Raw genomic sequence first — 13,909 nt, 5'->3', positions numbered from 1 at the left:
AGGCCTATATAATCTACTTTTAAAATTGAATAAATATTTGACATGTCATATGAACTAGTCACTGTTCTAACAAGTTGCCCAGCCATGTTTTCCCAAAAAAAGGCAAAATCAGTTGAGACACACAAACTAGCAAGTTCAAAAATAAACACTCATGCAAATGTTAGTACTAAGGAAAAAAATTGCTTTAATTAGGAATTTAATTGTATTTAATATAAATACAATGCAACCTTTTTTAAAAGATTAAAGAAAGCAAAGTATGTACTTAAAGCAAACAAATAAATATAGAAAGGACAAGATTTTAAAACCTATACAACTCACTACATACTTTTATTTACAACACGGACATAAACATCTTAAAAGAAGTAAAAATGTATAAATAAATAGCACTGAGAAAGTAAAAATATATACTTGTTCACATCTTTCAAATACTTCTTTGGTTCTTGTGCATAAGACCAACATTGTACCGCACAATTTCTTGGCTATATTTGATTACTTCAGATGAAAGCACTTAGCCAGCAAGATTCCTTCTTTATCAGATACTGTCACCAGACTATCAGTGGAAAACAGGCTTTAATAATCCAACAGGGCTGATTTGGACATGTTCACAATAGCCTCTTCCTGCTGTAGGTCCTCCTCGGGGGTGGCTTCTGGCTAACGAGGTTGAAAGGAGACACATCAGCACCTCCTGCCAGGGGAAGCACAGAGAAGCTTAGTGTACATGTCTATCTGCATTTTCATTTAATTTAAGTGAGGTGGGAGCTCTGAGGGACAGAAAGCCCCACTGTTAATGCTCGGTGGTGGCACTGACCTCTGGAGCGCCGATCTTCAGAGCGGTAGAGCATCGGGGAATGAGTTAGAGCCAGAATGCCACTGGCTGTCACCGGCTTCCTGCCCTTGGAGCTGGGGGTGGTTACTACAGAGGGACAGGCAGCCAGTCACTACTCGCAAATGCATTGGATCAGTGTTCAGCAAAGGTAACAGTTGGCAGGTTGTCACACGTCAGCCCACTGTCCTCTAATGCCATGTGGTAAGGCTGAAAAATGTTCACCGAAACCCACTCAACTGATGCTCTCAGAACGACTTACATTTATTCAATAGATGCTTTTGTCCAAATTGACTTAGAAGTGAGACAAATTGACAGCTATATATTTGTAATCTAAGTGTCAACTAAGCTAAGTGCAGCTAGAGCTACGTAACCTATAAAGAACCACCAGCAGCATACCTGTAAGGACAGGGTCCTCCTCTGTGAGCCATGGGCCTTTATCGCACCCCAGTGATTCGGTGTCCCTGTTCTTATCCGCAGGTGGTACTCCACAGTCCGTGCCCTCCCCAGACATGGGCATGCGGGATTCTGCAGCACGTTTCCCCTTTAAAGCAGATCCAAGAGTCCAGCCAGGTGCTAGCATATCAGTTTCCACACAATCGTCCAGCTCTGGCAGACGGCTAATTCCATCCAGCTCCAGATCACCCATCTCCTCCAGCGGGTGGCATCCGCCCAGGAAACGTGTCTCCTTGGCCCCAGCCACTCCAAGGCATGCTCTTTTCTTGCGGGGCCAGCTGTTCAGGCCGTCGGGAGTGGAGCGCCCCCTACTCTGGGGGGACGGCGTCCAAGCTGTGGGGTCCCCCACTGTAGAGGGCGATGGGGTTCCTGCAGGCTGCCTCGTGGGGGTGCAGGACTGGCATATGTAGGTCTGAACCCCGCCCTTCCCTGGGGTGCTCTTGGCGGGAGTTCCATGGGTACAGAAAGATGGCGAAGCATGGCCACCAACTTTGGAGCAACGATGGAGTGGGCTCTCCATTCTCTGGGCTTTTATGTGTGCCAGACTTTGGGACACCCCCTTCAGGTCACCTTCAGTTACTACGTCCCCCCTGCAGAGGGAGTCTGTCCGCCTGAACTTGAGCTTGGGCAGGCCAGAACCCTGCATTTCCAGCTCTACATGATAGGTGAGGATGTTGGAGTTGCAAGAACTCTGCGAGGAGCCTGGGCTAGAGAGCTGGGGCCCAGTGTCAGAACTTGCATGTCTGGCTGCTGCTGCCCTCTGCTGGCGATCTGGTGTGCTGCGGAACCCATAGTCCCTCCCTGGCACAGGTGTTGAGGACTTTGACGGTTTGGCCGCAAATGGGAACACTTCTCCTACATTGGGGGGCTTCTTGGTGAAAGAGATGTTCATCTTGATGCCACTAGACAGTTGAGTTTTCACCACTGTGGCTTCTGTGATGTCAATGCTACTTTCGTTCTCAGTGGTAGCCAGACTGGCCTGGGAAAGATCGGTGTCACCATGCGACCGCTGGGAGGTATCTGGCTGCATTGTACAATCCAGATCTTCCTTTACATTGCTGGAGCTCACCATGCTGACTGGATCCCTAGACCCAGTATGCCGAATATCCTCGGGTGGAGTTAAATTCCCACAGGCCTGTGAGCTCATGTCCAGCTTTGCCCGGCTTCGGCATAGCCTCCTGCCCTTGGTCCCGTTCTTAAATGGAGATGGGGAGGCACTCCCCAGGAGTGGAGCATCAGCAGGGCAGCCTAACACAGTTTCACAAGCCTCTGGTGTGAAGTGCACCTTCCTGGGGGTAGCGTGGGTCTTCCGGGGGGTTCTGCTGCTCGTCCTGAGAGGCTGACCCGACAGTGGCGGTGAGGTACAGGTGACCTGACTTGACCTAGAGCGTGTGAGTGCTTGGGTGGAAGATCCCAGACCCTTCTGAGGAGAACGCAGGGTGGGCATTGGTGGGGAGGAGTGAACAGAGTAGTGTAGTTTCTGAGGTGTTCCTGAGGACACTAAGACATCTGTTCCAGTGGAGTTCAGTTTCCTAAACAGCCGTTCTGAAGACCTCAGCGGTGTGGATTTCTGAGGAGTTTCTTCCATGTTTTCAGGAGTGTTCAGTTTAGGGATGACTCTGGGAGAAGACTGGCCACCCCCCAAACTGAGCTTCTCAGGGGTCTTAAAGAGACCACACATGCTCAGCTCCCCAGTCTTAGAGGGTGTTTTTGACAACCGCGAAGACCGTCGGACAGAGACGCAAGGGGAATTCAGAACCTTCTGTGTATCACCTCTACCCCAAACTGTGACCTTGCGTGGTGACGGTGACCTGACAACACCGTGGACTGGCGTCCCAGACAAGCATCCCTGTGACGGGGAATTTAATGGCTGCTTCAATGGCGTTTTGAAGTTCACACGGGTGGGACTCTTTTTATGAGGAGGGGCTTGCACTGGCGCTCGAAACGGGCTCCCCCTCAGCACCATTCCAACCTCCCTCACAACAGACCCCTGCTCAGGGCTCCTCCCACAAAGGGCTCGAGGCCATCTTTCAGGAGTCGCGCCCCCACTGGCAGACCTTCTTCGTTTACGGGGTGTCCGCCTGGGTGTCCTCTTGACATTCTACCAAAATAAAAAAAGAAAAAAAATTGCTTTGTTGGGTTGGCAAAACTGGCAGAACTTGGAGACCCCGTGAATCATGGGTATCCAGACTTTTCTACAGTGAGAGCTGCGCTTTGAATAGGGGTGCAGGCAGTAAAATTTTCTACCTGGGTGGGGTGGGGGTGGTATAACTCCTTGCCATCTAACTTTCCCCTCCAGAACAGCAGAATGACAGATTTCCAGGACAATGAGTATTACTCATATCATCCATGTCAGGGAGCAGCTGTCAATTTGCAGGAAACTCCCAGAACTTAACGGAGAGCGGGGGGGGGCATTGCATTGCTTTTCTTCGCAATGCAAAAAATATATACTAATGCAAGTTAGCTAGTGATTTGACGGTGAAGAGTGAAGCATGATAATCGACGCAGCAGCATGAAGGTGACAGTATGATGGCTGTGATCGACTAGGACTGTTTGAAGGATGGATCTATCGGCCAGCTGTTCCCTCTACCGCATAATATCGTATTGCAGACCTTTACCTCAAACACGTCCGAGTCGACCGTGCCTTGCCGGGGATCCCGGGAACTGCTCACGGTGCCGTGTCTCAATGAGCGGGGACGGTGGGGGGACTGGGCCTCTCCAAAGAGCAGCCGCAGGGGGGACTGGATGGCCCCGATGCTGATCTCACCTGCAGACACAGTAACTGAGCATGATCACAGAGGCCGAGAGACCCAGCTTCAAGCCACGCAGCCAAGCCTCAGTCCTATCCACCTGAGGTGCGGGGCTGGGAGGACGACAGCACCCGCTCAATGCTCCTGGAGCTGCTCTGGGAGCTGGAGTAGAAGGAATGTCTTCGGGTGAAGGACAGGCTCTTAATCCTTGGACTCCTCCTCAGGTCTGTCACAGGAGAGCAGGGGACTTACCAGCATGCTTGGATGCATTATATTTCTTAATTTTTAAAACATTTTTCAAGACATACCACACTGGTGTTTGAGCGGAGACTCTTCCACCACACAGACATCCGACGGGTCAGACTTCCTGAGGGCAGCCGCCAATCAGAAGTAAGGGTTAGGACCATTGACAGACATGGACGCACGCTACAGAACGGGATCGTTTGGGCAGCTGTCTCTAGAGCAGGGGTAGGGAACCTGATCCATGGAGAGCCGGTGTGGGTTTTTGGGATGGCCTCTCAGTCAGCCAATAACAGTGGATTCCAAGGAGTGGAGCTGAGAATTGCTGCTTTATTATTGGCTGACTGAGAGGCCATCCCAAAAACCCGCACCCACACTGGCTCTCCATGGATCAGGTTCCCTACCCCTGCTCTAGAGACAGCTGCTCATGAAAACCTATGTGAGAGATGCTATCGAAGATACGGACCTGCCAGCCAGCTGCCTTTGCAGAAGCCGGTTTGGCACCTGCTTGTGGAGTGGGGTCTCAGTTACCTTCTTGGTCAGCAGGGTGTGGCGATCTGAAATGGCAGACCAAGCTGCAGTCATACAGCGCTGTGGCCGGGCTCCGCATGGATCCCTGAAAACCTGACTCCCTCTAGAGGATCCTTACCGGCTCCACCTTTTGACTGCAGCCGCTTGCGTTGCGAGTCTTCCACGGCCGACACAGATCGACTGCGAGGCAGCCTGACTTTCTTTTGAGGGGAGGCCACTTCCTGATTGAACAGGTTTCTTCTGACCTTCGTAACTTCTACAGAGGAAGAGGAAACTGACTGACTGACAATGCCTCTAATGCAGCGTTTCCCAGTCCAGTTCGCAGGGACCTGCAGACAGTCCACAGTGCATCCCCTCTCAGCTCCTGGAGTGAAAATGAGGACTGTTTGGCAGGGAGCAAAAACATGGACCATCTGTGGGTCTCCGAGGACTGGGCTGGGAAACACTGTTCTAACGGGGAAATAGGAACTATGCTGCAACTCTGCTCCTGGTTTACCTTGCACCACTTGCTTGGGAGGCTCCTCTGGGGCAGAGATGGTGTGGGGCTGCGGCTTGGCCTGCTGGGAGACGGGCACCCAACATGAGTAAGGCATGGGGCCACCGAGACAGTGAGGAGAGACTCAGGACTCTCTTGATCTCGCCCATTTCGATACCCACCACTCTGAGAGACTTCCGAGGCATCTCGATCTGGCGCGAACAGGGGGCAGCATCGCTCGTGCTCCGATTGCGGAGGAGCTTTCCGCTCCTGCAGGGAGCGGACAGGAAGATTCACTGGGTCAGAAATGCATGAGGAAACACGCTCATGTGACAGAGTTTCATGCAATGCGAGTCAGCAGCAGGACACTGAGGGAACGCACTTCCTCTTCTTGGCAGAGCGCTCCCGCAGATCCTCCAGCCGCTGGCCGACGTCCGGAGCCACATCCTGGGAGGCGGCCGACGACACGCTCTCCCGCACCAGGGACTCGTCGCTGAGGAAATCCGATGGCAGAGCGGCGGTCAGAGCCTCTGGCAGCCGAGTGCCAAGGCTGTGATAGACATCAGCCAAAGTCCTGGGGATGTCCGCGAGGTAGCTGGGGGAGGACATGGCCTTCATTAGGGGAACATGGCGGTGGACGGGACCAGACACGTTTTACGTGAAGAAGGGTCACATACGCAGGAAGGATGTCATCTTCGAGGAACTTTGAGAGATAGATGGGGTCTTTCGTTAAGGAGATAATTCGAAGCATGCCAGCCACCTTAAAGAGAAATACATCCGCTACTGAGTGCCCTTATTTACGTAACAAAAAGAAAGGACAAACGAACATTACTGGTCTTGCTTGAAAGGCAGAGTTAACTGATGAAATGAAACTGACCTTAGAGTTCACCCAACACTCTCTAAACTGCAGTGCGGCAAGACCGACTGCCCTATTAAACCATGACACTTTATTCGCTATTGTATAACCATAAACATAGGTATGCAGAAATTCATTAGTTTTCTTCCTAAGATACACGCAAACATACAAGAGAGCATGGGCACAAACTGCTAACAGACACAGCCACACACCAGCCCCAGCACTGAATGGCATAAAACTAGTCTTTATGTGGGTTCTTATATTTTGTTGGCTACAGCATGTATACAGCAGCACCCCAAACTCTCAAGCTGCTCACGCTTCCAGCCCCCTACAGGCTTTGCTGATAATCTTACCTCCTCCACAGTCTGGTCCAGACTCTCATCCTCTGGAGCCAAACACTTACAAAGCTCCAGTCTCAGCACAGTCTGCAGCTGGCACCTGTGACAAAGTCATCAGTCGGACCGTCAGCAGCACAAACACGCACGTCCCATTAGGATACGCAGAGATGAGAATGCAATCAGAGGCTAATGGGAGACAATGGCCTATCAGCTCAGCCAGGGGACCAAGCGTCAGTAAAAATCATCATTACTCCACTCCAATTAACCTGAACCAGCATGCAAAAACGTGTTAAAGAGCTGTTTATAGAGCAAAATAATTTATAATTATAAAGAGGGTTTCAGAGGCAGGACACACTATAGGCAACAGAGGACACCCACTCTCTGACTTTGCTGTTGGCATCAGGGGCCGTCTCGTAGTGCTGCCTGATGGCTCTGCTGGCCTTCAACAGGTTCTTCTGGATGAAGAGTGAGGAACACCCCTGCCGGTGCACACGAAGGTGTTACACAACAGAACACATCCACATCCATCAGTCAGCATCTTCACCGCAACAGTCAGCTCACCTCGAGGTCCTGGGTCCCCTTCAGGAATGTCTTTACGAGGCCAAACATACGATGGACCTCAGAGACTATGGGAAGGTCTAGCTTACTCAGGGCTTCCTGGTAACTCAGTCTGAGATGGCTTAAAAGCTCCTCTTCACTACTGAAGTCTGAAAATGGACATAAAAGGAGAAGTGTCAGGTGACAAGACTGACACTCACGGCTTCATGGAACTCCTCTCAGTAACCATCTCCAGCAGACTGGAGCTAGACCTACAGGGAGCACTGGAGTGTGCCTTGGCCCTGTCTCCAGAACGCTTCTTCCTGTGCATTTCAGGGCCCCGCTCGCTCCCCGAAACCTCCTCTGCTTGGCTCTTCTGGGCCTTCACGTTGAGCCGCGCCACATTCAGCATCTGCAGGGAGCGACTCATGGTCTTCATCATGGTCTTCATCTTCTGCCTCACCGGTGTGCGCTGGGCACCCCCTGTTACAGCAGAGAAGGCAAGTGAACCGGCAGAAAGCAGTGAGAGGGCTGGGCTCCCCAGCAAGGAATAACCTGCCAATCATAGACGCTTCTGTAGACAGTAGATTACAATACTGCAATGCTGTATTAATCTGCATTGTGTGCTCCCAGCTAAGTACTGCGCAGCACATACAAAATCCTGCAGCTTCAACAACACCAGAAGCAGGAAGTCTGACACATAACACCTGCTTCAGGTTCCCTGCCATGACTTCTGCTAAGTTCAAGGTTGACCTCAAAGTAGGGGTGGGCAACCTTCCCAAAAGAAATCATCTCAATCTTTATAACAGCCACCTAGACTGAACTCATTCTGTTGGTTTGTGAACGCAGCACATTAATTTCGGAAACATGAGTGAGAAGACAAAAAAGGTCACGATCTCATACAATTCACACAAAAAGTAGATCGTGGACGTCTTCAACATTGATGATGTAAAATATTCAGATCACCCACCCCTATTTCATGGTTCTCCTTCTTACATAAAAGGCGCTCAGAGGTCTAGCACCTGCTTGCCTAACAGAACTGCACGTTTACAACCCGCATTGACCACTCAGATCTCAGAATGCAGGCTTCCTGGTCATTGCACATATAAACAAACAGCTGGTGGTAAAGCCTTCTGCTATCGGGCCCCTATGTATTGGAACCGTTTTCCAGCTCAAGTTTGGGATGCAGAATAGGTCTCGGTCTTTAAACCTTGACTGAAGACCTATTACTACTAACTATGCCTGCTGGTGTTGCTGTACATGCCGTCCTGGTCGATTGTGCTTGTCCATTAACGTGTTAATGTACGTTCTAATTCCTCTTGTCACTGCCTTCCTCATCACGTTGGGCCCCTATATAAACTCCTAAGTCCGGCTTGGGGGACGTGCAGCTAGGGGGCGGCAAACTGCAAGGACACCCCCCACACACTCACTTTTCTTTGCCCTCTGCTGGGCAGGAGCCCCGGTCGTGGTTCCCTGGTAGAGCTCTGACAGTGACTGGGTCAGATCCAGCTGGGCACCAGCATCGTCGCAGTTCATCTCTACTCCCTCAGGCACAGCGTGGAGGAGGCTAGAGGGGAGGAGTCTCTGTCACTGTCACAGACCGGCACACCTGAAATGCATCACTGGGGCGCAGTGGACCGGCAGGCACTGTACCTCATGGACTCCATTAGGTGGGAGCTGACACCCGCCCAATCAGAATAAGGAAACCAGGCTTCGACCAGCCCTGAAGAGAGTGGGCAGGACCGCTGGCTGAGCTCCTGCTGGACCCAATCAGGAAAACGGAGACCGGCAGCTGTAACTGGACAGCACACCTCAGTCAGATACGCAGCTAGCAGGCTACCCACGAAGATCAAAGGACAAGTCAAACCAGCGCCTGGTCACTCGATTAAACCATATCCACTGACCTCTGATTGCCAGCTGTTTCTAAAACTATACGGAGAATCAAACTTATATAGTCCTGCTCTTCGGAATGGTTAGACAGATACAAATAACTTTAAAGCAAAGTTGTGTTACGCAAAATCAGTGGAAGTGGTACAACATTAATAACGTGGATGATTAAACTGTTTATCAAGGTAAAAAAAGATCAACGGCATTCATTTTACACTGATCGCTTGTTAACTTACACTTAAGAACCACTTTGTAAAACTCACCTGTAAAGAAACCAATATGAAAGCTTCAATATGAAAAGATGCATATTGAGTGATGACTGTTTCTAACAATGTGACCATGAGAAGCTCTCACCAGCATGACCCGCCTCCTCATCGTCGCTCTCCATGATGTCATACACGACATTCAGAACGCTACTGACAATGTCAGGCAGGTCGGAGGCAGGAGGGCCGCTCTCCGCAGACATGAGGCCCGAAGACAGAACGTCCTCCAGGTGGGCTGTCTGGGGCTGGATTAAAGTCAACAGGGCAGTGGAGGGTGACAGCGCGGAAAGGACTGCAGTGTGGGTTGTCCCTGCCTCGCTGACCTCGGCAAACTGGAAAACAGATTAGAATCAGAATCAGTATATGCTAATCCAGTGTAGACTGGCCAGAAAAAAAGGATTCAGGCAGTTGTCAAAAGCAGCAGTAAGATTATTATTAATTATAATGGCATTGCCAGTCATATTAGGTGAAAGGATATGCAATCATTCATCCACAAGTTTACAGGATTAACTTTTGGTTATCAATGGAAATAGAAATTGAGACAGAGATAGCCCATGGCAAAATACACTTACTGTGGGCTTCAACTCTATAAATGGCTAAGAGTATGGCCTGCACAACGTCACATAATTATTTGAAATATTTACTCTGAATAATGCAGTGTCTATAGGACCAAAAAAAAAGGAGATGAAATTTACCTGAAATAAACTAATGGCCGAACAGCAATTGTTATCTACCAACAAAGTGTATCAAATAAGTTGGTGTTAATAGGGGTTGTGTCAACACACACAAATCAGTGCTGACAAATGCAGTAAGATTACAGGGCTTTGTGTGGACGTGGGCTTTTCAGTACTATATGGTAAGCAGGTTGGTAGTACCCCTCAAATATAAATGCGCATAAGCAAAGATAATCAGGGTTTAGATAACGGGTGTAAAAATTGGTTCAGGTTTAATAAACGGTCCTACACGTTTATTAAACATAAGGATATGCTGAATTTATACAGACTTTTGGATGTCACAGTATACCACTCATTAATATTTTAGTAAATGCCAGGATAGTACAGAAAAGTCGGTACCTGAACCAATTTTTACAGCCGTTATCTAAACCCCAATGATCTGTGCACTTAATGCAATAATATCATGCAATGATATTGCGCAACCCTACTAAGAATGTGCATTCCTTTACCGTACTTTAGCTGTTTTTACAGTGATTAAATAGATTAATATCTACGCATTTACAGGGAAACAAGGACCCTGAAGCTTTCAGTACATAATGACAGGATTTTACACATTTTCTTTAAAATCTCATATAATTTGCTTAATATGCTTCTGAGATAACTGAAAACTTTCTACTGTGTATATATTTCTTACGGTACTGTATAGCAGGGATGAGGAAATGTTACCATGGGAAGAGTGTGGGCAAAAAGCTCCCTCAGAAGGTTCAGGAAGGACACCCCATCTTGGCTGTCTCCTGCAGTGCCCTGCTGCCTCTGAAGCACCCAGCAGGATGAAGAACTGGCAGGGCATAGATCTGAGCTCCAGTCCCACAGGACACCCTTCAAGGTTATGATCACACCACTGGAGAGCTGGTGTAGTCCGGTGGACACTGGCTCCATGGTAACACTGCATGTTTCTGGACACATTTGTAAAGAAAATCACAAAAAAAACTACTATGTGAGAAAATATATGGATTCAAAATGTATTTCTTCACAAAGTCCGAGTTTTTATAGATTCCTCGACAAAGCAGCCTGCTCACCTTGCCCCCACTGAAGAAGGCCCTCCTGGACAGGGAAGGCCATGCGGAAACGTTGCTGGGAGGACAGGAGGAAGCCCATGCCAGAGTCAAAAGGAAAGGTACCATTTGCCAGTGCATGCTGGTGGGATGCTCCTGCCTTCGTGCCCAGCCTCTGCTCCTCACCAGTCCACACCTCTGGGCTGGACAGCAAGAGCAAAGCAGCCAAAGGCAGCACCCTGCCACCAACTTGGTCCAGTGCTGCAGAGAACACGTCGTAGCCACAGCAGTCTATGGCACTCAGGGCCTAGACCGGGAGAGGTGCAGCTGTCACATGACGCAGCATAATATAGCGCCTTATTTAGTCTGCAAACACTTTTGGCTAAATTATTTAACACTCCCAAATATCCAAGACATCTCTTTTGCCAATAATGAAACCTCGGGTGAAGTGTGGCTTTCCCTTACCAGCCATATTCAGCACACTGCATATGATGAGAGTCATCCAAGCTGCCACTGACAGGCTTTGTCATGTCAGTTAAACCCAAAGTTAGTAAACTGGTTAATACGGTGACAAGGCTTACCTGAGAATAAGGACTGGAATCAATCCAGTGCAGAGCAACTTGACTTTGGACCATCATGTCACGCAGACCCTTGGGCAGCATAAGGTCGGACAGCTCTCTGAAGGACTCGGCTTTACGATCGGGCACGAAGCCCTCCAGGTCACATTCAGACCGGGGACATTCCGAAATAACAAACAGCACATTCTTACTCCTGACGGACAGATCATCGTCCAGGGAAACATTTTTACAGGATCGCTTCAACCGCGGTCGTAATGCCAACTTTGTCGGAGATGTTATATCCGGCCTGTCCCATTGGAAGTCCAGCAAGGTCTCCTTCAAAGCCGTCTGGACGGACCCAGCCCAGTGCAGGTATCCCCTGGTATCACGGGACGTGTTACTCCTGCAGCTCCCCGCTAGCTTACTCTCTACCTCCCCCTCAAACTCTTCAAACGCCTTGTCTCTCAGCTCCTTAAAATCGGAGCCCCTGGACACGTTGACGCCTCGCCCTCCCAGCGAGTGGAAAAACTTGTAGCCCCACCGCACCTTGTCAAATCCGAACCTGCTGCCGAGGTAAATCAGAAGCCTTAGCACTCCGTGCTGCAAAAGGCGCTGCTTGACAGGGCCGAGGTCCGGCGCAGAGCCGCCGAACCGGTTAACATCGATTGCAAACACGACATTATGGGAAACCATGGCTGTCGAGCCAACTAAGACTAGCTAAACGCCGCGATCTTTAGTTATATCCGGCGGCTGATCGGAAACTTACATCTAGCCGAATAGCTGAGTAACGATAATTAATCTTGCATAACGTCAGTAGCTTCTTTAAAACTTTGTTGAATAGCTAGCGAATGGCAGACTGCGATACGCAGTTGTATCTCTCTATATTTCATACATAGTTAATGAGATATTCTATAATTAAAATGATTCGAAATTGTTTTCTACCGCCTTATACACTTTATTTCTCTTTCGCCATTTTGCTCGCCTCTTCCTTCAAACTCTTCGCGCTCCTCACATAATTCGGCAATGCCTCTTTGCTGCGATTGGCTGTCATCTGCAAGACCGGACATGCCCATTCGTCAAATGCAACTCGATGGCAAAAGAGCTGGTTTTCTTTGTGTTCTGCTCTGTGATTGGATCGACAGAGCTATACCGATGTGATGGTAGGTACAGCTTTGGCAGCAACGCAATAGTGCTATTGGCCGGTGAATATTGATTGACATTTCTTCCCAACGTTTAAAATTTAAAGCGATTCAGCGGGGCGCGTGTCTGTTATTGGTGGTGTAAAAGGCGATTTGAATAAAGTTGTTGGCGTGTTTTTTTTTTTTTAACGCATATGGTTTTTCTGTTTTGCATAAAGGGAGTACCTGTAGTTGTTTGGTTTGTTTTGCTTGTGAGGCAACAAACGTTTGGAAATCAGAATACATTATTTCAAACACTATAACTACTCCGGTATGTAACTTACAAATCATTATACCCTAGATGGCAGTGTTATCTATTGTAGGCAAAACTTCCAAATCGCTTGACCCCCAAACGAAACGTCCTCTTGATTTACCCAAATGTTTTCAACTTCTTGGTGAACCTGGTCGGGGTCGTTGAGCAAATCAAGTCTAATGATCAGAAGACAATATTGTCATTACTTGTATGTCTACAACGAACATTTATTTGGCAGATTGATGTCACAACATGCTCTAATAATGCATTAAATCTAGGATGTACAGTCTTTTGCGCTGTGCTAGCAGCCTGGAATAGTCACGTTGGTGCAGTTATTACCACTGGCTCCGTGTGTGGAGTTTAGATGTTCACCCCCTACCGTTGTGGGGATTCCTTCGAGTTCCCCGGTCCCAACTCCTGTACCTAAACTCATTTAATCATTGGTTCTTAATGATGTGGATTTTATGACATAAATGGATGTTTATATGATAAAACCAAGCAATTAATTTAAAATATATGTCAGGCGGTTCCTGGAGCCCTTGGGGTTAAGGGTTTTGTTGAAGAGCCCAGCCATGAAATCATTGTGCCAGCACTGGGATTCAAACCAGCAACCATCTGCTCATAGGCATAACCTTCTAACGCGCTGAGCCACAACCCACCCCAACCTGTGTTGGCCCGTCTAAATAATTATTTAATTGCTTTTTAGATACAAAGACTCGAAACATTCCACTGGATTAATGTATGACTCAAATTTAGTCGCTGTTTATTTGAGACACATTTTGTAGAACAATGATCCTCTATCCTAGTCTCAGGATGTGACAAGGAACTTGGCTATATTATTATACATAAGAAAAATCAAAGTATTTAACAGTTGAGAAAGATGAAAGGCGCACACAGTACACGCCGCAAGAAGAACAATTGCAGTGTTTGATATACAGCGATGCTGTGCCCTTTTTCAAATGATCCTGTTACAGTCTCAATGGACGTACAGTACCAGTCAAAAGTCCAAGTGTACTCGCAACATGGCACATTATAC

At 48.5% G+C, this 13,909-nt stretch overlaps 1 protein-coding gene across 3 annotated transcripts; it reads right to left on the bottom strand.

Annotated features, from left to right (window-relative positions):
* Positions 1-164: 164 nt before the first annotated feature.
* Positions 165-12,508, bottom strand: ticrr (TopBP1-interacting, checkpoint, and replication regulator). 3 transcript variants are annotated; one of them, XM_048973415.1, is made up of 23 exons: positions 11,467-12,508; positions 10,910-11,192; positions 10,557-10,786; positions 9,248-9,488; positions 8,660-8,804; positions 8,437-8,573; positions 7,283-7,489; positions 7,031-7,176; positions 6,848-6,948; positions 6,485-6,569; positions 5,953-6,035; positions 5,658-5,870; positions 5,458-5,545; positions 5,297-5,360; positions 4,919-5,056; positions 4,736-4,826; positions 4,338-4,396; positions 4,130-4,255; positions 3,898-4,046; positions 1,223-3,380; positions 1,086-1,118; positions 809-913; positions 165-685 (listed from the first exon to the last, which is right to left on the bottom strand). In XM_048973415.1, exons 1-23 carry the CDS (start codon positions 12,133-12,135, stop codon positions 603-605), a joined length of 5,634 nt encoding a protein of 1,877 aa, XP_048829372.1. In that variant the 5' UTR covers positions 12,136-12,508; the 3' UTR covers positions 165-602. The 3 variants fall into 3 exon arrangements, with proteins under 3 accessions (XP_048829372.1, XP_048829373.1, XP_048829374.1); XM_048973416.1 differs by having other exon boundaries at positions 5,297-5,357; XM_048973417.1 differs by lacking the exon at positions 1,086-1,118.
* Positions 12,509-13,909: the final 1,401 nt, after the last annotated feature.

This window comes from Brienomyrus brachyistius, chromosome 13 (assembly GCF_023856365.1).
Source record: "Brienomyrus brachyistius isolate T26 chromosome 13, BBRACH_0.4, whole genome shotgun sequence".
Taxonomy (NCBI): Eukaryota; Metazoa; Chordata; class Actinopteri; order Osteoglossiformes; family Mormyridae; genus Brienomyrus; species Brienomyrus brachyistius.
Note: the sequence above shows the minus strand (reverse complement) of the source record. Positions and strands in the feature narration are given on the sequence as shown.